We start from the raw sequence: 22137 nt of genomic DNA, 5'->3' as shown, positions 1-22137 counted from the left end.
GGCCTGGGTTACTGACAGGCAGCCGGAGGGAGCCCTCTGGGTGTTGGGTGACTTGGGTGTGTGTGAACATGGCCACCCTCGTGGGGCTTCCCGTTCGCTCACCCTCTACCCTGAACGCCCGGGACACAGCGCCAAAGGTTACGTCACACAAGGGGATTCTTTGGCAACACCCGATCCCAACCACCAAATTGGGACCCCTCAGAGATACTCCCAGAGGCCCCACTGCTCTTCCTTTATAACATTGTGCAGCATTTATAACTCCCTATTTGGTTGTAGGTTTCTTGCCCAGTGGCTCCCACTAAGATGCCAGGACCCCAGCATCAGCATCTGTGTACACGGTCCGTGCTCAGTAAACATCTGTTAAATGAATGAATAACTAAGTTTCTCCACCATTCAGACCGGGACCCTCCGGGGGCTAGGATCACATGTGCCTTGCTCACTTTCCAGCAGCATGACAGAAAGAGAAAGGAATCAAATGAAAGCCACGTGGTCGCATCAATTTGATACACCTGAGTCCAAGATAGAGCTTGTCAGGTGTTTGGAACCCCTTAAGCCTCCAGCCTCACCTGCAGAGCTGAATTAAGTTGTGGAAAAACACAGAGAATTTTTAACACTTGAAATAAGACATCCACCAATCATGAGACATGCAAAGGAATCAAAACGATGGTTTTCAACCCCCCCTAGAGAACACCCTCCTCTTGGTCATGGTCCACCTGGGTCAGGGGTGTCAAGGACCAGAGGGCCCTGTCACAGTCCCCGTGATGCCCATCTATGGTGTCTCTGCACTTTCTACAAAATCCTTGACCACTACTCCTCAAAACCGTCATCAGAAACAAGGAAAGCCTGAGAACTTGTCAAAGCCGTGAGGCCCCTAAAGAGACACCACGACAACCGAATCGAATACAGAATATGCTGGAACAGAAAAACCACCACGAGGCGCGCGCTGCCTCGGTTAGGCACATGCCGCAGTAACGCGAGCCGCTAAGGTCAGGCACGGCTGCGTGGGGCGTCCGAGGGAACCCCGGGCCATCTCTGCACCCTCTCCGCAAATCCTAAACCGCCTGAAAGAAACGCCTCACTTTTTCCAAGGCATGCTTTCCCTCCGGGCGCGTGCAGCCGCCCGCGGGGCTGTCGCCGGGGAGCTTACCTTGGGCGGGTCGAAGAGCTCCAGCACGCGGTCCGCGCCGCCGTCGGGGCCCCGGGCGCGCCGCAGCGCCAGCCGCCCCCGCTGCCAGCGCGCCCCGCTGTCCATGGACGCCTCGTCTGCCAGGCTGTAGCGCAGCGCCGCCTCCTTGAGGGCCTCGGGCGGCGGCTCGCGGGCCAGGCTCCAGGGCAGGAGCTTCCTGGCCAGGCCGGAGCGGGCCGGGCCTTCCCCCGCCTCCCCCGCGGCCCCGGTGGCGGCCGGCAGCTCCCCGGCCGAGCCGCGGCGCAGGATGTGGCGCAGGCTGTGGCGCAGATGCTGGAAGGTGCAGGCGGCGGACGGTCGCGGCGGGGCCAGCTCCTCCGAGCTACGGGCCTTGGGCAGCGCGGGGGCGGCGGGACCCGGGCCCGACTCGGCCGGGGCCGCCTCGGCCTTGGACGGGGGCCCGCGGCCCGTGTCCCGGTAGTCACGCGCAGGCGGCGCGGCCCGGGACCCCGGTGGCCCGGGCACCCAGCCCTCGCGCACCTCGCGGCAGAAGTAGCGCTGGAAGAGGTCGGTGAACTGCAGCGACACGAGCTCGGCGCGCAGGGGCGCGTGGTGCGGGTGCTCGCGCGCGAAGAGCCAGTACTGCCGGGCCAGCTCCCGGGCCGCGGCCACCGCGTGCAGCTCGCAGAACTCGCTCCAGCCCCGCGGGGACGGTGACGACGTCGCGGCGGCCGATGAGGAGGGCGAGGAGGCCGAAGAGGGCTGCAGGGTGGGCCCGTTCATGGCGGAGACCGAGGTGGGGCGGCCAGGCTGAAAGACAAAGAGGGGTGGGCGACAAAGGAGTGAGCCGCTGAGCAAACGACTACTTAAACCCGCCACCGCGAGACAGGTTATTCACCAGGCACAACGTCAGAAAATCGGAAGTCACCGATAATACCCGGTGCTGGTGAAAGTGCAGCGAAATGGTCACTTCCCTACAATGCTGCCAGTGCTCGGAATGATACAGCCTTTTTGGAGGGTAGTTTGGCAGGGTGCATTTCAGACCCAGGAATTCCACTCTCAGGTATTCGAGAGAATGCTTGCTTGCCTGTGCAGAGAGGTAGGTATAAGACAATCCCCGGATGTGTCCGACTTCGGTGTTTATACAACTTAAATGCCCATCAGAGACTGGTAAAGCAAACAGCGCTGCATCTGCAGGCTGGAGTATTCTGCAGCAGTGGACAAGGTAGGGGAAGGTCTGCGCTGCCACCCCGGGGAGATCCCCAAGGCAGACCATGAAACAATGCAGATTCTGTGATCCCATATACGTGAACACACACAAAACCGAACTACCAATTTTGATGTCCATGTAAATGTGTTTAAGTGGTGGGCAAGAAAGGTGTGGCTGGAGCAAAGCTGCTGAAAACAGTGGTGACTTCTGGGGGAAGAACCGGATTTGGGATTCAAGTACCAAGGAACACTGCTGCTACATGTCTCTATGGTTGAGAACACTGAGCCTGGGTTCAAACGCCAGCACCACCACTTACTCTTTACCTGACTTTGGGTGAGTTACTGACTTCTCTCTGTTTCCCCATCTGTAAAATGGGGAACACACTTGTACCTGCCTTATAGGAGTGTTACAAGGATTCACTGAGTTAATAAATGTAAAGGCGTTAGAACTTAGGAAAAGCCTACTAAAGTCTGGCTGTTACTATTTAAATATTACAATGAGGGGTGCCTGGGTGGCTCAGTGGGTTAAAGCCTCTACCTTCGGCTCAGGTCATGATCCCAGGGTCCTGGGATTGAGCCCCGCATTGGGCTCTCTGCTCAGCAGGGAGCCTGTTTCCTGCTTCTCTGCCTACTTGTGATCTCTGTCAAATAAATAAATAAATAATCTTTAAAAAAAATAAAAAAAATTTTACAATGAGAGTGTATCATTGGTGTCAATAAAAGTAAATATAAAACGACAAATAAAAAGGAATTAACAAGACTCACAAAGGAGTGCAAAGGTTATTTCCTGCTCTGATGAGGGGGGGGATGTCAGGACAGGCAGACCCTTGCCTACACATCCCACCTGGGGCTCCTTTCTCCTCCTACCCCCATGGCTCCTTCTTCAGCACCACACAATCAAAATGGTAGAAGCCCCCCACCCTCTGCTGTCCGAGGTGCTGAACCTGGACCTCTCTAGTTACAATCAATGCTGTCCTTCCAACTAAGCCTGGCTGGGCCTGGGCCCCTTTGAGAACGACATAAAGACGGCTGCTCATTCTACCACCATGCCCCCTCCCCAATAAAAAACTATTACTGAGGGTCTACTCTGTGCCAGGCACCATGCTTGCACCAAGCTATACTATACACATATGTGGAGGCTGTGTGACCTCTGACACCTGACTGGACCTCTCTGAACCCCACTTCCCTCATCTGTCAAATGCGGAGCACCATGGTACCCACTTCATTAAATGGTTATAAGGAGTCCTTGAGAGGCACTCAAGGTGGAGACCAGGACCTGGAGACCAAGATTCCTTCTACCACACCCCACAGCACATATACCTTCTATCTATATGCAGGGGCGGGGTGGGGCAGGCCTGCAGGGAAGCTACAGGACAGTGAGGGCTGCGCTGTCCTGCCCTCCCTGGGCCACACTGGGGACCCTGCAGTGACGGCCTGCCCCAGGCAGTGCAGAGCAAGTGTCTGCATCAGTGAGGAAGGTGGAGACCTCCTCGTAGTAAGCACTTTGCCCACAGTAGTCCACGAAGGCTGCCAGGCAGAAGGGGAGGGGAAGAACATGTGCCCTTGGCCCCCACACTGCCCAGAAAACCGCCCTGCTGCTGAGGGCCTGTGTGTGTGTGATTTGTCCTTAGTTAACCCCATGGCTACGCCCATGCAACCACACGGGTGAGGCAAGCACTGTTCTCACAGGTTAGGGGGCCCAGAAAGCTCTCAGACTCCAGACCCAAGCTCCTGCTCCTCTAGGAGACCCTGTGTGTGCAGCATCACATGCTGGCTGCAGCCTCTGGGCCTTGCCTTTAGTGTCCCCTCAGCCCTGCCTGCTCTCAGCCGGCTTCCGACTTCACACGCGAGAACCTTCCATGAGCCCACAGAGTCAAGTCCTGAACTTGACCTTCAGCACACCCATCACATGTTAGCATTCAACAGCCACGCGCGGTTCAGTCAGTGAAGCGTCCCACTCTTGATTTCAGCTCAGGTCATAACCTTGGGGTTGTGAGCTCCAGCCCCCCCAGTTGAGTCTGCTTGAGATTCTCTCCCTCTGCCCTCCCACCAAGTGCGTTCACTCCCTCCTCTAAAATAAATAAATTTTTTTTAAAGATTTTATTCATTTATTTGACACAGAGAGATCACAAGTAGGCAGAGAGGCAGGCAGAGAGAGAGAGGGAAGCAGGCTCCCCGCTGAGCAGAGAGCCTGATGCGGGGCTTGATCCCAGGACCCTGAGATTATGACCTGGGCGGAAGGCAGAGGCTTAACCCACTGAGCCACCCAGGTGCCCTTAAATCTTTTTTTTTTTTTTTTTTTAAGATTTTATTTATTTATTTGACAGAGAGATCACAAGCAGGCAGAGAGGCAGGTAGAGAGAGAGGAGGAAGCAGGCTCCCTGCTGAGCAGAGAGCCCAATGCGGGGCTCGATCCCAGGACTCGGAGATCATGACCTGAGCCAAAGGCAGCAGCTTAACCCACTGAGCCACCCAGGCGCCCCTTTTTTTTTTTTTAATAGCTGTTATTTTTTAAATTAGTGGCTATCTCCACACCAGACTATTAGCTTCCCAATCTGGTCCCTGCTCCAGCCCCAGTTCCTAGCACGCAGCGGGAGCTCAGTAAATGCCCACTGAATGAATGTATGAATGCAAGCAGTCAGCTGCATTTGCAACCCGTGGCCCTGCAAGAGATGCATTGGGGCCAGTCCCCCCTAACAACCACCTCTCACCGGGCCAACCCACCTCCCAGGCACCCCCAAGTCCCGATGCCCAATGGCAGGGCCCAACCACGGCAGGAGGCTTCCTGGAACAGTGTGCCAGCTCTGGGCTTCCCCACTGCCCGGGGGATGGCTGGCAGCCCTCCTAACCACACCTCCTACGGTTCCCCCAACAGAAGAGCGGTGTGGCCCAAGTACTTGCTAGACATCAGGCATCGGTTCTGCTTTTGCAAACCATTAACTCTCCTAGGCTTCATGGAAGCCCTAGGAAGTTGGGCCTATAATTGCTCCCATTTTACAGACAGAGAAACTGAAGTATGGGAGGTCCCATTGCTGGCAATAGAAACCCCCACAGAAGCCGTCCCAAAATGCCTGATCAGGGCCAGAATGCACACCGTTAGGAAGACTCACTTTCCCAGGGAATGTATATTGAACGAAGGAAACCCAGGGGAGGGACATAAACTTCTCATTCAGCCCCTGCGGGAGTCAGGAGGCATCAGCTCCCCTGCCCAGGTCCCAAAGCCACCAGGGGGTCAGGAAAGCAACCACAGGGTACAAGTTTAAAAACAATGATTCGGCATTTGTATACATTGTAAAATGATCACAGGAAATCTAGTTATTATGTTGTATTCCTGAAACTAATGTATGTTGATCATATCTCAATTTTGTTTCTTAAGATTTTATTTATTTGACAGGAAAAAAGAGAATACAAGCAGGGCGAGCGGCAGGCAGAGAAAGAGGGAGAAGCAGGCTCCCCACTGAGCAAGGAGCCTGATGCTGGGCTCAAACCCAGGACCTTGGGATCATGACCTGAGCTGAAGGCAGACACTTAACCGACTGAGCCACCCAGGCACCCCAATTGTATCTCAATTTTAGAAATACAATTTTAAAAACAAAAATAACAATAAATGACACTATTTCTGGCTTTTTAGATGCCCTGCTGTGTGCTAAACACTTTGCATTTATATTCGCTAGTTTAATCTACACTGGAGGGTAGAGGGGAGACCTATCAATACGTCCATTTTATAGATAAAAAAGCCAAGACATGGGAAGATTAGCTTGCCCAGAGCTCCACAACCAGTGAGGCGTAGAGCTGGGATTAGAACTGCTCTCTGTCCTGTGCGCTCAACCAGGGCTGTTTGCCCCTGGAAGGTGCAGAGGCCATCTCGCTCCAGTCACCCCCACTGCCAGGTCAGAGTAGATGCTCCTGAAATAGCACCTGTATGAGCTAATGAACTCCTGGGATTGGGGCGGGCTGCGGTTTGGTAGTCTTGATCTTGGAGTGGTAGTCCTGCTCTTGGAGTCGTACTCCTGACCGACAGGGACAAACAGAAGGGCTGCAGGGCTCTGAGAAACACACCGAGATCCCCCCACCGCCCAGACAAGCACTTGTGGAGCTACGCGCCAAACCTGGGGCCGCCTCCTGCCTCTGCCCCTTCTTCGCTGTGCGGTACAGAAAAGGGGGCTCGTCTCTCTGAGCCCATGCCCACATCTGTAAAATGGGCCAGTGTTCAGCTCTTGGCATTCACTAGGAACATTCTGAGAACGGAGGTCGGCGAGATGCTGGGCACTGGGCTCAGCAAACAAGTGGCTGTTGCTATTTTATTACTCTTACTGTTAGCAGAGAAGAAGAGCACCAGCTCCAGAGAATTTCAGGCCTTTGATCACAGAAGCCAGAGAGGGAGCCTGCCTTGCGGGCTGGGCCAGCAGGGAGCATCAAGGGAGCCTGAACAAAAGGCCTTCTCAGGGGAGAGGTGGCTCCAGGCAGGAGCTCCAGGCAGGAAGTCACCAGTCAGAGCACTGAGAGCTTAGCTGGGGCCCACGTCTGGGAGGGGGCGTGCGGGGCGTGCCTCGGAGGTTTCCTGGCTGGGCCGGCAGCCAAGCAGCAGGAAGGTGGTCCTCTCCTTGGGCCTGAGCCCCGGCTGCAGCCATTTATTGAACACTTACTATATGCTAAGTAATTGATCAGATCACACCAGCTGTGGGAGTAAAGCCTGAAAAGCTCTTAGCAGAAAGCATTTCTTAATCATCTGAGGGTTCCCAGGAACCTCCAGGCTTAGGGTGGGGGTATAAGTAGGAGGGTCTTGGGGCACTTCCACTGGCCCCCTCCTCCCCCCTTCCCCCACCTGCCAGAGCGCTGGAAGCCTGGGTGGCCAAAGGGATGAATGAACTCACACGGAGGGGCCTGCAAATCTGCAGAGTCCCTCCCACCTGATGAGCTTGGGCTTCTGGGGCGGGGAGTTCCCAGCTATGTGTGTGGAGGTGGGGCGCCGGCATTTCCCAAATCCCACGGTGGGGTGAGGGACAAGAAGGCTGTTATGCGGAGCAGGAAGGTCGAATCCTGGCACCCCCTTCCCCCCAAGTCCCCACAGTGAACACATGGAAATCACGGTCTCCCTGACCATCCTAGGGCGCTGGGCTGGGCTGGGGGTAGATCTGCCTCTCAGGACCCCACGTTCAAGACAACTATGTCCACCAGAGTCTCTGCGGGCCTTAAAGCCCTAGCCCGAGGGGCACCTGGGTGGCTCAGTGGGTTAAGCCTCTGCCTTCAGCTCAGGTCATGATCTCAGGGTCCTGGGATCGAGCCCCGCATCGGGTTCTCTGCTTAGCGGGGAGCCTGCTTCTTCCTCTCTCTCTCTGCCTGCCTCTCTGCCTACTTGTGATCTCTGTCAAATAAATAAATAAAATCTTAAAAAAAAAAAAAAAAAAAAAAAAAGCCCTAGCCCAAGCTTGGTGTCCCCCATTGAAGCAGATCCAGCCTAAGCAACCCTCAAGCCCCTACCAAGTTGGAGAGAAATGAGGCGCTGAACAGCTGGGAATCCTGGCTCTAGGCAGGGAATCTGAACTGTGGGGCCCACACTAGCCCATGACCCCAGAGACTGGGGCTCCTCAGCCCCTCCTCTATCCAATCACCCTGGGTAACAGTGTAATCTGGGGAAGCTAACATTTCCCACTTAATTATGAGGCCCAGGTGCAGACAAGATCTTTACCCACCTGTGGGAATTCCACCTGCCAAGGCTTGGGGAGGATAGTTTAAATTGTGGTAAATGAAGTTAAAATGAGCCAGTCCAGAGCTTCCATCCTCCCCCAGGTCCACAGCTTCCCCTGCCCCCAGCTCACAGATGTTTGGGCAGGAAGTCCCATATGTTCAGAGGGAGACACCTCCTCCAGGGAGGCCTCCAGGTTGACTATAGGCCACAGCAAGCATTTTGTCTTTTCCCACCTACAGCACTAACTTCTCCAGCAGCCCAGACCCTCTGCCTAAGGAAGCCCAGAGAGTTGTGGGGGGGGATTCCAACACACACGCCTGGGAGTCAGCCCACTGCCCTCTCACACCATTCAGGCTGTCCAGACTGTGGAGAAGCCCCTGGGATGTAGGGAATCAAGGTTCTGAGGTCTTGGGGAGGCTGAGAGGTGGGTTCTGCCCTATATCACTGAGCAGTCCGTGGAGTCCTGAGGCATCCTCTCTGGGGTCACCTAGTGCCCAGGGACATTCAAGTCCTCTGTCCCCACGCCCAGCCTGACACCCCAACTACCTACCCAGCTAGGCTTCAGGAGAAAGCCAGATACTATCCCCCCAAGAACGGGCAGTACTCCCCAGCCCCAGCACCACCCCTCCATACCAGCATGTGACTTCTTCTCACTGCCCCCGAGTTGAGAAGGCTGAGACTCTACCCAGGGGACACCCCCTCGGTGTCCTGCACCCTGCAATGGTGTCAGGAGAGGTGAACCTCTCCCCACACGCCTCACCTTCTCTGGCCTGTCCCATGAGAGGCCGGCTTTCAGAGGGCGTATTCATGCCCAAGGCCCTCTTTTGTGACCGCCTCCCCCAGTCACATTTCCAGTCCTCCAGCTCCCCAAGGCTGGCATCTCCATCAGGCACCCTGTGAGTCAGCTCCCGGTGAGCAGGGCAGACTTCCTCCCTCCCAGGCCTCCCTGGGGACATAAGGGGCAGGGGCAGGCTGCCCTCCCTCACCGCCCCCCCCCCCCGCCAACCGGGGTGGGGGCCCACATCCGGACAGGCCCCCAGGGGCTCACGGCCTGGCTCACGAGGAAGCCTGCAGCCTGGCCCCCCTCGCCGACCCCTGACAGAGTGGCGTGGGAGGACAAATCTTCCAGCCATCTGCTCAGCTGCTGGGTTTCCGGTCGAGGCGGGGCTGGGGGACTCAAGGAGGACTTGCTCTCCTGGGGAAGTGCCCCTTGCCCTTGCTGGGAAGAAGAATACCAGCTTTCGAAGCCTAGGGGTGGTCCATGGGACCTCAGAGCCCCGGCTGAGGAATGGTGGTGGTTGCCCAGGGGACAGGACCCAAGTGAGCGGGTGTCCAGCTGTGGCCTTTGGACCTGCCCAGTTTCCAAGGGACTACAGGCCCCCGGAAGCCAGGGAGCTGGGGTGCAGGGCTCCTGGGTCCAATTAAGCCTGACTCAGCGAGTGACCCCAGCTGAGTCACTTCCCCTGGGCAGACTGCCCGCCTCAGTTTCCTCAGGGAGGGCGGGTAGCTGGGAGCAGGGTCTGGCTGGGAACAAGAAACTTGTATTACACCTCTGGACTCTGAGGCAGGCTGCTCCCATCTGCCAGATGGAAGCAGCTTCCTGCCCCGCCCAGCCAAAGATGCTGAACACCCGGGGAGGGGGGGCGGGTGGCCCTTGGGACCATTTTCCCAGGAAACCCGGCAATGAAGTGTTAGCCCCCTCTAGGGCACTCACAGTAGCAGCTCACACTTACTGAGCACCAACTGCCTACCAGGCATTATGCATGCCTCTTTTCAATACAATCCAGTCTTTAGTACTCCCATGTCATAGAGGAGGACAGCAGAGCTCAGAGAGGTTAAGGGACAAGCCCAGGGGCACAGAGCCATAGCAATTACAGCCAATGCCTTTCAAGTCCCTACACTGCCCCAGGCTCACACACTCCATATATTACCTTACACGCAGGTTCATATACCCCTGAAAGGCAAAGACTCTTGGTCCCCGTTGGGCAGATGCGGTCCAGAGAGGTCTGATAATTTGCCCTAGGCCTCACAGCTAGAACCTGGCAGATCCTGGATTTGGCTCCAAAATCCATGTTGCTACCAAGGAGAAGTGGGAATTTAACAGGAGAGGCAACTCATTTAATAATACTAATAATAATATCCTCATCTATTATCATCAGGGGAGGCCCAGCTCTGACTGCTTTATGTGCATCTCCATACCTCCCCCAAACCCCCAAAGTGGGCTGAACTGGGACTGGGAGGTCTCTCCAAGTGCCTCCAGCCCTGCCCCCTTTGTCCTTGGTGAGGTTCCATCCAGGAGGTGGGGGGGTGTCCTGGGGCTGGACCAAGATATCCAAGGGCCCCCAAAGGCTGACCTGCTTCAGGGCTACTTGTGTCTGTTGGGCCCAGGCTCCCCCCATATCTGGAGTGGTTCTACAGAATCTGATTTGTACTAGAAAGTTCTATCTATCAGGAAGGATTAAGTCCAGGGTTTACAGGAACAGCAGGGGAGAGGCGGGAGGGAAAACAGAGGATCAGGAAGGAGAACAATCAGAGCTAACATCCACAACAGTCTCATCATTATTACTATTATCACTCCTGATCAAAATGTTCTAAACGCTTTGCAAATTCGCTCATATGGTTCCAATGACGCTAAGAATTAAGTACTCTGATCACACCCATTTGACAGACGAGGAAACTGAGGCCGGGATAGTTAAGCAAGGCTTTGTAGCCGGGAAGCACCATCCCCTCATCCTGCCTGCATCTTTGCAATTCTTCTCCTAAAAATTCAGGACCCCCCCAAGAGCTGCACACGTGCTGGAGATGCTGGAGGGATGCTGAGGGACAAACATTCCACAGCCAGGAAAATCATGATAATGATGGTAATGATAATAATAAAATCACCACCACCACCTGTAATTGAACCTTTTCTCTGCCAGGCAGCAGGTGCTTCTCACACAATGACTCATTAAATCCCTACCATAAACCTGTTATTATCCCATTTCACATTGGGGGGGGGGGGGGGACTGAGATTCACAGGTGTCACTTGGCCATGCCCTCAGCTGGACGGAAGCAGTGGGAGCATGGAACCTCCGCCTCCAGAACCCTCCTCTCCCACTGCTAAATCCCTGAAGGTCCTCAGACCCCAGCAGCTGGTACTTCAGTCCAGCTCCTTCCCAGCTGGCTGTCTCTGTGGTCCACAGGGACTCGCACAAGTTCTAGGAATGTTCACCCTTTGGCTCAGAAGGATTTTCCCTCCCAGAGGAGGGTTGTGGGAAAAAGCTCAGAAAAAGTGTATTAAAAACCCTTCCAACTTCCCAAGCAGGCGCCCTGGCCTCTCATCGGCTGACCCCAGCCCGCCCGGGCGGCCTCTGCCTTCTCTCCCCGCATTAGGGTTGGGTCTCCAGCCCCCGCAGCCCCAGGGAGCTGTTTCTGCTCTGGCAGCCAGGTCAGTGATGAGAAAGCCAGACATGACTCTCGCCCCTAGCCCTGGAGACCCATGTGCCCATCGCCTGGCAGGGGCCTTGCAGCTGGACTGTAAAAGGGAAGGCAGGATGGGCTGGCTGCCCTAGCTGAGCCTGGCAGCTGGTGGGGGTCAGAGGATGCTCCTCTCCCAGGAAAGGGGCATGGGGGTCAGATCTCAGCCCCTCCTGCCCCCAAAGCTGGACGTTGGCCCTGCAGACATTGCTTTGCCAGGCCCTCTGCTCCAAAGCCCCCACCGCAGCCCAATTTCACTTCCTCCCACTCAGTCAGGCCTGGCCATGCCCCTCCCTGGAGGCCTCCAGCTGCAGGCAGTGACCTCCTCACCTACATCATCGTGGCCGGGAATGGGGAAGAGAAACAGGAGAATGAGGAAATTAAAGGAAAAAAAAAAAGGCAGGACAGGCAGGAAGGCCCCCCTCCCCAGTTCCTCAAATGCAATCCTCATCATCCCAAAAGCCCCCATGGGCAGAGGAAGGGAAGGGAGGGGATTTCTGCACCAAGCATTAAAGGCCTCTGAAATGACCCTCCCAGCCATGCTGACCTAAAAGGCAAATCACCCCCATCCCACCCACTTTTTTTTTTTTTTTTCCTTAGATAGGAGGATTCACCTGAGCTCCAGGTCTGGGGTGTGAGGGCACCAGCTCAAAGAGAACTGAGCTCCAGGACTCTTGAACCTTTGGGAAACCCCAAACTCAGCGGCTTGGGGGCACCTGCCCTGGCCCACCTCTGAGGCATGGTGACTGGGGAGAGGGTTTCTAGAATCCAGAGACACCCTCATAGCCACATGGTCTGGGCTGGGAGAGTGGGGAGGGACAGGTGGCCCCACTCCCAGAGGGCTCTTCCATCCTCACAGCCCCGTCTGACTGCTTTCACTTTCAAGGTACCAAGCGTTTGACCCTGGACCCCTCCTCACCACGCACAAGTTGAGGGGGACTGCTGCCCTCCTTTAAGGGGTAGACTGGGAGTATTAACCATACCCTCTCAGCGCCTTCCCCACTGCCTCCCCTATTACATCGCCAACACGTGTGTGGGTGGGGGTGTCGGCTGGGAGGGTGTCGCAGGGGCTGGAGAAAGGCCGCCCCTGAACACCCCATCCGGGTCAGGGGCAGGACAGTATTTCAGGCTGTTGTGGGAGTGCGCAGACACCGGGCAGAACAGGACAGGGGGCCTCCTCTTCCCCCATCAGAGCCCTCCCAACCCGGTGGAGGGAACGCCAGGAAAGGCGGGCTTACCTGAGAGAGAGGGGGTCCGGGCCCGGCCGGCCCATGGCGTCGCGCGCCCCCGGCCCCCCGAAATCTCGAGGGGGCGGGCGGGCCCCCGCCCCGGGCGCGTTCTCTCCCGCGCGCCGGCTCCTGGCTCGCGGCTCGCTCGAGCGGGGCTCAGGCAGGAAACCCGGGCTCGGAAAATGGCCAGCGCCTCATCATTTCCGCCGCCAGCGCTTGACAGTTGCGGGGGGATGCGCCCCCGGGCCGCCGCCGGGGAAACTTTGCTGCTGCCGCCGCCGTCGCCACCACGGGCCGCGACAGTCCGGGCGGGCGGCCGGGCGGAGGCGGTGGCCCGAGCCCATGCCGCCTCGCGCCGTTATGTAAAGAGGAACCGGCTGTGCTAGCGGAGCCCGACGGGGGAGGGCGGCCACGGCAGGGGCGGGGCCAGGGTGGGGCGGGGCCGGGAGAGACCACGCCCCGGTCCTTCCCCGAGCCAGACTCGGCCGGGGGCGGCTCCTAGGGGCGGGGTCGGACCTTGCCCCGCCCATCAATCCGGATCCGACACGGCTGACTGGGTCCTGGGGTCTCAAAGGCGAGCTCGGAGAGAGGCGGGCCCTACCAAGCCACGCCCACACCTCGCCCACCCGAGGTCGCATCGCTAGGGCTAAAGAAGGGAATGAACGACCGAGGGGCGGGGCAACCTTGGCCCCACCCACCTAGCCCCTGCAGACCCCCAGGTGCCTCAGCGCTGTGGGGGCGGAGCCAGATGGAGGAGAGGCGGGGCCTGGGGCGGGGAGGGGTCGAGCCTCTTGGCCTCGAGGGGACGCGCCCCTGAGACTCCCTCCTGCAAGGCCTTATCTGCACGCTCCCGGCGGGTCCGTGCAATAGCGACCACAGCTTTCGTCACCCCCCGGGGAAGGATCCCAACCCAGCCTGGCCCCGACTATCCGCGACTCTGCTGAACCGACCCGCCACGGCCGTATCCCCGCCCCATTCAGGTTCTGTCCCCACCCTCGGTTCTGCTCTTGCAGTTGCTGGTGCCTGGGTAGACCGACCTCCCCTGAGCCACTACTATCGGGGCCACACCTCAGGAATACATCTTTCTCCAGAAAGCCCTCCCGGACCGCGGGCACCCATGCCCTCTGGGCCTCCCTCTCTGCTCTCCCCCGTGCTTTCATTTTCTCTGCAGGCCTTACGTGGGGTGAGGTTGACAGTGGGGTGCCCCCTAGTCTGAGGTGGAGCATACAGTCAGCGGGCCCTTCCCCCAACACGGGGCAGCGAGGTGAGAGAGGAATGTCTACTCTTCTCTCCCTCCCACAACAGGAAACTAGTCGATTAGGCCCCAAGCTTGCAGGAACCTCATCACACCTTCCCAGACAACACACTATCTGGTCTGCTGCCTCCCCCTCTTACTAACCTTGGGCAAATGACTTGACTTCTCCATACCTCAATTTCCTCATCTGTAAAATGGAAATAGTAAGAGTACCCACTCCACTGGGTTACTGTGGGGATTAAATGAGTCAGTGCATTAAAGCACTTAGCATTGGGCTTTGCCCAAGGGAAAGCACTACTACCTGTGTGTTTGTTAATCAGGCTTGAGTTCTGCCCCTGGAGATGCAGAAAGGGGTTCCCCAGAAGATGGGGATTTCCAGACTCCACCCAGACGGGGATCAGGGCTGGTCTGCTGTAGGATCCTTGAAATCACATAACCTTGAAGGACCTCTAGCAATGAACATGTGCTTTCCCACAAATACTTGTTAAATGCCTCCAATGCGCCAGGCACTGTTGTAGGTGCTGGAGACACAGACGTGAACAAGACAGACAAATAGGCTGCCCTTGTGGAGCTGACATTCTGGCGAGGGGACACACAGCATAAGTACTTGAATAAATGGGTTAATGGATTGAGAGGAAGATAAAACAGTTAAAGATAGACAGTAGGAAGGGGCTGTCTTAGACTGGAGGCTTGGGGAGGACCCCTCTGAGGAACTAGCATTTGAGGTGAGACCACTCCTTTCCCCATCCTGTAGCAAGAAGCATCTGGGCATGATAAAGTCTGAGGGAAGGGCATTCCCGGCCAAAGCAACAGTGAGTGCAAAGGTCCTGAGGTGGGAATAAGCTTGGTGCATTTGAGGAAAGTCAAGAAGGCAGTGTGACACCCAGGCTTACAGATGGGAAGAGATGAAGTTGGAAAGGTAGGCCTGTCACATGGAAACTTGAAGGTCCTGGCGTCAAGTCTGGGAATTATCTTGAGACCAATAGGGAGCCACGGGGAATTTTTGAAGGACCCGTTGAGTTTGGATTTGAGCTGCAAAGTCTGGAGTTGGCAACCCATGAGAAGGTGCGCCAGTAACATTCATACAGCATCTGAGGATGTGGGACAAGGGGGGATCAGGTATTAGGGAAGCCTAAACCGATCACTCCATATTATTATCTCTATATGGCGTCTGGGGAGACTGAGGCCTAGAGAGAGCAGTTACCTGCCTGCAGTCACACAGCTGCCAGGTGGCGCCAACAGAGCAGCAGGTACACAGCAGTTGTCAAATGGTTGCTGAAAGCTGCCAGCCACAAGCACTTTCCCTCTCACTGCCCAGACAGCAGTTTTGCTGACTTAAATGGAGACTTGTGGTTCTTCCCCTTTTTAATCACAGTGCAAGCCTTCTCTCGTGCCAGATTTCTCTGAGGCCCAAAGTGGTTTCCCTTCTCGCTTAATTTCTTCTTGCCAGGCGTCCCCTCGAGTCCAAGTTGGTTGTTTCAATGCTCTCTCCGCGAGAGACTTCTCACTCTGCTTCTGCTTTTCCTTCTAAAGGCAACGGGTTTACAACGAACACCTCTTTCGTCGCCTTGCCCTAGATTTGAGAGCACCCCCGCTCTGAACTGCGATTTTCCTCTTCTCGCCTTGGCTCCTCCCACTTCATAGGTCCCTGGGGCCCAAAGTGAGAAGGAGGTTTATCCGAATTGCCCTGAAGCAAGGGAGGTAGCCTCAGCCAGCAGGTGCCACAGCCCTTGGGGAGAACGCCTATTGCCTGCCAACTAGGGGCTGGAGACTCTCAGGATTAATAACAGTAACGAAACAGCAGCCAATGACAACATTAGTAAATGCTTATTAATACCATTAACATGATATTAACAACTGGTACTGATAACAACACAAAAGTTAACCAGTATGGGATTAATAAATCAATAACAATAGAATAATAACGTAACAACTGTTAATAGATCTTGTTAAAAATAATAAGTCACTGTTAGTTATTACAGAATTAATAGTAAATATAAAATAACAGTAAGATATTAGTAGCAAAAATAAATATAATAACAGGTCTAGGATTCATAGTTACCATAATAGCAAACGGTACCAGAATTAATAATAATAAATAAAAACTAACAGTAGAAGAGTAATAAGATTAATAATAAATGTAACATGGGGCATCTGGCTGGCTTAGTGGGAAGAGCATATGACTCCTGAGCCCGGGGTCGTGAGTTCAAGCCCCACCCCACGCTGGGTGTAGGGATGACTAAAAAAATAAACTTAGGGGCGCCTGGGTGGCTCAGTGGGTTGATGCCTCTGCCTTTGGCTCAGGTTGTGATCTCAGGGTCCTGAGATCGAGCCCCGCATCAGGCTCTCTGCTCAGCGGGGAGCCTGCTTCCCCCCTCTCTCTCTGCCTGCCTCTGCCTACTTGTGATTTCTGTCAAATAAATAAAAATAAATATTTAAAAAATAAATAAATAAACTTAAATAATAATAATAATAACAAATGTAATATAATAATAATATAATCATAGTTAACAGCCCCAGGACTAATAATAGCACTTAATAGTTACAGGATTTAAAATAATAAATAGGGGCACCTGGGTGGCTCAGTCAGTTAAGCGGCTGCCTTGGGCTCAGGTCATGACCCCGGGGTCCTGAGATCAAGCTCCGTGTGGGGCTCCCTGTTCCGCTGGCGGTCTGCTTCTCCCTCTCCGTCTTCCCCTCCCTCCTGCTCGTACTCTCACTCGCACTCTCTCAAATTAATAAAAACATTTAAAAAATAATAATAAAGTAATAATAGGCTAGAAAGAGGACTAACAGTAATAGAATAATAGTGTAATCATAATAACTAACGATCTAGGATTAATAATAATACAATTACCAGTTGCGGAGGCTTGCGTCTTGTCAGGCATTGCTCCATGCCAGTGCTGGCAGAGGAAACTTCCTGTGATGATGGAGACGTGCTGTTTGCACTTGTCCAAAATGGTCACCACGAGCCACATGAGGCTACTGAGCATTTGAACTCTGGCAAGGGTCACTGAGGAACTAAATTTTCATTTTCTGTAGAGTTAATGAATTAAAATTTAAATAGCCTCATGTGGTCAGTGATCTCTGTCCTCAACGGCGTGGCTCTGGACATTTTCCATCAGTTAACTCATTTCGTTCTCATGACAGCCATGGGCTAGGTACTCTTACTGTTGTTATTATCCCCATTTTATTTTATTTTTTTTAAAGATTTTATTTATTTATTTGACAGACAGAGATCACAAGTAGGCAGAGAGGCAGGTAGAGAGAGAAGGGGAAGTAGGCTCCCTGCTGAGCAGAGAGCCCGATGTGGGGCTCGATCCCAGGACGCTGGGATCATGACCTGAGCCGAAGGCAGAGGCTTTAACCCACTGAGCCACCCAGGCGCCCCGTTATCCCCACTTTATTATGAGGAGGAAACTGAGTCATTGAAAAGTAAAGTCATTAGGCCGGATCAGAATCTCCCCACTTCAATGACAGAACAGCATTGTCTGAGAGGACCCCAGTTAAGAATGAAGGCTCCGGGGTCACCCCGACAGGTTTGGCATCCTCTTAGCTGGGTGATCACTTGGACTCCCTAGACTTCAATTTTTTTTGTCTGTAAAACGGGGATGGTCACAGGGCTGGCTTGGTTGGGCTGTGTGGGAGAATTTGATGAGAAAACTTACAGTGATGGCTGGGAGTTTGGATAGCGCTTCTGTATGAACAGTACGTGTCCGACAGAGTGTTGATTATAATGTGTAATTGGATGTGAGTCATAGGTCCCTCAGGGAGTGGTTCTGAAGAATGGTGGCCACAGAGATCAGCTCTGTGGGCACGAGAGCCTCACACCCATTCTATAGATGAGGACACTGAGGTTTGACAGTAAAGACTGTTGCCCGAGGTCACCCAGTTAGTGAGCAGAGACCTTGGTGTTCACATCTATAAAATGTGCTTCTACAGACCTATCCTTTCCCTATGGGAAACAAAGTCTGGGTCACAGGATGAAGCCTGAGCGCCTGGTCTGCCCCCTATGGACTGAATGTTTATATCCTCCAAAGACTCATGTTGAAATCCCGACCTCCTAGGGGGATGGTGTTAAGAGGTGGGGTCTTTGGGAGGCAAATGGGTCATGAGATCAGAGCCTTCATGACCTATATAAAAGATTATAAAAAAGACCCCAAAGATATCCCCCTCTGTTTCTGCCAGGAAAGGTTACAGCCAGAAGCCACAATCTCTGAGCTGGAAAGGAGCAGACGCTGAATCTGCCAGGGCCTTGATCTAGGGCTTCCCACTCCGGAATTGTAAGGAATACATTTCTGTTGTTTCTGAATGGCCTAAGATAGAACGTCCATACTGAGAAGTGGAAGCTGCTGTAACAAATACCTAAAAATGTAGAAGCAGCTTTGGCACTGGGTGATGTGGGTAGAGGCTGGAAGAGTTCAGGGTGCCATGAATAGACCCTTAAGGGTGATTCTGCTGGAGACCCAGAAGAAAAAGAGGAGAGCTACAGAAGGTCCAAGATGTTAGAAGAATGACCCCAGAGGCCCTTCGGAGGTCATCAAGGACCTGGGTGGCAGGAGGATTTCAAGGGAGGGGCCGCCGTTCCGGGCTCCCCCACCCCCACCCCCACCATCGGCTGCCCCAGCTGTGGCTCCAGCTGGTCTCCAGCGTGCTGGGCCCTGCAAAGCTGAGAGGGTATGGCTGCCTCCACCCAGATTTCAGAGGAGCTGCACATGCACAACCCAGGCAGAGGGCCACGTTGAGCACGGGACCACCGCAGAGAGCCGCCACCAAGTCAATGCCCAGCCGATTCACAGGAGCACGGCGCCCGGTGCCCACCCCAAGGGCCCCCAGCCCGTCCTTGGGGAGCTATGAGTTGTCCCCTCTTCCCCCAGAGAATCTGGTTTCGGAGGGGAAGTGACTCAGTGGCCTAAGGCCCAGTAGATAATTATTCACATCCAATCCCTGTAATTAAAGGCCCTAATGGCTCCCCACAGGACGTACGACCTGTCACTTCCGCAGTCCTACCCCTGCCCCTGGATCTGCGCGCCGCGCAGGAGCTTCCCTGGCGCGAGCTTTGCCGCGGTCCCAGGCTGCGGGTCAGCGGCGGGGGCCGAATTGCGCGCAGCTCTGGCGCCCTCTGGTGGCAACCTTGGGGTGGCGGCCTGGGAAGCGGCGTCCAGAGCAGGATTGTAATGAAAATTAACTTAATTCATGTAAAAGTCCCTGCTACAAGCGGTAAGTGCTCAATAAATGTTATTGTTAATTTCCAATGCACAAAGTTGGTTATGTGCGACCTCTCTACCCCGCTCTAAACCCTCCAAGGCTCCTATTACCTTCTGAATAAAAGCCTCACCCTGACAGGCCAGGCCCCTTCACAGTCTCATCCTCAGGGACCTCTTGCCGCATATCCACCAAACACCCTGTGCTCTGGCCACACCAGACTTCTTTCTGACCCCGCTTCCCGTTTCCAGACCTTTGCCCACACTATTCTCACTGCCTGACATTCCCTTTTCCTTTCCTCTGCTTGGCAAACTCTTATGCATCCTTCAAAACCTCCTGAAACATGATCTGTGCTCCAAGTCTACTCTGGTTCCCTAGGGACATTGCCTCCTCTGGCCTCCTTTGGCTCCCTCTGCCACAAGCTTCTGAGGGAGAGGGGGCTTGTCTCTTATGGTGCAATTACTCATGCATCTGTCTGTATACCCTCTAGACTCTGAGCTCTTGGAGGGGGAGGCAATGTTTTTGCTCACCTTTGAACCGCTGGGCTGGAGCAGGATTCGGGCACATATCAGGTGCTTCAAAACCTTGTGCTGAGACCAAACGAAAGGTAGGTGCTAAGTGATTATTGGTGGATGGTGATTCCAAAGCACACGGTTGTTACGCAAGCCTTTGTTCTGTCACCTTCGTGCTGGTGACTTGATCTAAGTCTCAGTTTCCTCATCTGAAAAATGGGGATGAGAATAATACCTACTGCACAGAGTATTTGTGAAGATTGAATGAACATATCTGTGTAGCACAGGACACTTGATCAATGATGCTGCTCATGATGAGCTAAACCTGTTCTCGGGTCCCCCCTTTACACTGAGGGGTACGGGACTGCAAACACCTGAGAATGCGACCCTTTCCTATCTACACTACAAGAAGCATCAGACTGTTAGCTAAAATACAGACCCAAAGAACTGGTGACAGGTACTCGAACAGACACTTGTATATGAATGTCTATTCAGTGTTCACAGAGGCAAAATGTAGAAACAACCCAGATGTCCATCAGTGGATGAATGGAAAACCAAGATGTGATCTAACCTCAACCATAAAAAGGAAATACTGCCATATGATAAAACATGGATGGCCCTCCAAATAATATGCGGAGTGAGGGGCGCCTGGTTGGCTTGGTTGGAGGAACATGCGACTTTTGATCTCGGGGTTGTGAGTTTGAACCCCCGGTTGGATATAGAGATGACTTAACTAAATAAACTTTAAAAAAGACAAATTCACATGGAGTTAAAAAACAAAAAGAAAACAAAACAAGGGGCGCCTGGGTGGCTCAGTGGGTTGAGCCGCTGCCTTTGGCTCGGGTCATGATCCCAGGTCCTGGGTTCGAGCCCCACATCGGGCTTTCTGCTCGGCAGGGAGCCTGCTTCCTCCTCTCTCTCTGCCTGCCTCTCTGCTTACTTGTGATTTCTCTCCGTCAAATAAATAAATAAAATCTTAAAAAAAAAAAGAAAATAAAACAAAACAAAACCCCCTTCCACACACAGAAAAACCTCAATGTGCTGAGTAAAGGAAGCCCGACACAGAAGGTCCCATAGCGTATAATTCCATTTCTGTGAAATAGGCAGAAGGGGTAATTCCACAGATCACTGTTTGTTCTGGGTCAGGGGAGGGGGAGGATGAGGATGGGGAGTTCCTGGTTCTAAGTATGGGGTTTTCTTTTATGGGGATGAAAAGGTTTTGGAACTAGGAAGCTGTAGGGGTTATACAACATTGTGAATGTGGTAAATGCCACAGAATTGTTCACTTTAAAAGGATTAATTTTATATTATGTGAATTTCACCTCAATTAAAAAAAATGTAACCAAAAAAGGGTTAGGTAGAGGACTAAGGTTTGGAGATGTGTCTCCTTTATTCCTCCAGTCCCCCACAGGCTGGCCTTCACCCCAAAATGGGCTGCCAGATCCTGGTCTCCTACCCCTGGCCTGGCAGATGCTGGGGATGGTCCCACAGAGCATGTGACATGAGTGACATGTCACCTGCAGATCACCCAGGGTGGCTCTGAGACCCAGTGAGACCCCTATGAGACCATTCTAGTGGCCACCTGAGCCCCTGGCCAGCCACTGGGTGACTGAGCATGGCTTCAAGGTGAGCCAAAGGAACCATGGGAAGGTTGTCCAGCAGCAGCTCTATGCTTAAGGATGGCCACCAGGCAATCAGGTCCTTTCTGGGGAGAAAATGGAGTCACAGGTCAGGTGCATATTTGAGGGCAGAGGTGACTGGTGTGAGGAGGCTGCAGTGTCCTCTGTGGGCTGTCTGGGACTGGGCTATGGTAGCACCTTGGCCTTGGCTTACTCCTGAGCCCAGAGCAGGACTTTGCTGTCAGCTGCCTGGGGACGCCTCTGGACTCTGCCACATGTGCTGGCTGTGTGACCTGGGACAAGTTACTTCACCTCTCTGAGGCAGCAGGAGCCACAGGACCAAGGAAAGAAGGAGCAGAGAGGAGGAGAGGAGAGAGGAGAGAGGGAAATATTCAGCAGTACTCTTGGAAACAGAAGTAGGAAGCTGAGGGCGTGCACAGAGAGCAGCCGAGCCCCACATTTCCATTTTCCCCAAGCTGGGCTCTCTTCAGTTTTGGGGTGATTGCCCATGATTGGTGGCCATCAGGGTGGCCTGGCTTCCCCTTGCTATGGCAGCAGCACCTGGTTTTCTAGGTAGTCTCAGATCAAGATGTTCTCTGGGGCTGACCTTCCCATCCCTGCTCCAATGACTGGCTCAAGGATGGGCAGGGACCTGTGAGAATCAATTTCGGGCTCAGGCAGAACAGCAAGAAAGTGTCCTATTCCACTTGAAAATTTTAGAGCTGGGAAGACATAAGCTTGGAGCTTCTGGAGGGCCACTGTGTCTCGGAATGAAAACACTCAGAGCAAAAAATAACTTGGAGACAGAGACACTGAGAACTACTGATGTACACAGCT

At 54.0% G+C, this 22137-nt stretch overlaps 1 protein-coding gene across 2 annotated transcripts in view; it reads right to left on the bottom strand.

The window, feature by feature from the left end:
• SH2B3 (SH2B adaptor protein 3) overlaps positions 1-13107 on the bottom strand; it is a 38681-nt gene extending 25574 nt beyond the window's left edge. Inside the window, exons 1-2 of one of the 2 annotated variants that reach the window (XM_047697338.1) lie at positions 12719-13107; positions 1148-1936 (exon numbers count right to left, since the gene is read on the bottom strand). In XM_047697338.1, the coding sequence (XP_047553294.1) occupies positions 1148-1909 (762 nt within the window). In that variant the 5' untranslated portion in view covers positions 1910-1936; positions 12719-13107. The remainder of the gene's footprint in view (positions 1-1147; positions 1937-12718) is intronic. The other variant, XM_047697339.1, reaches the window with a different exon arrangement.
• Between the last annotated feature and the right edge of the window lie 9030 nt (positions 13108-22137).

Source organism: Lutra lutra, chromosome 12 (assembly GCF_902655055.1).
Source record: "Lutra lutra chromosome 12, mLutLut1.2, whole genome shotgun sequence".
In the NCBI taxonomy this organism is placed as follows: domain Eukaryota; kingdom Metazoa; phylum Chordata; class Mammalia; order Carnivora; family Mustelidae; genus Lutra; species Lutra lutra.
The sequence above is the reverse complement of the archived record's forward strand: the minus strand, read 5'-3'. Positions and strand labels throughout refer to the sequence as shown.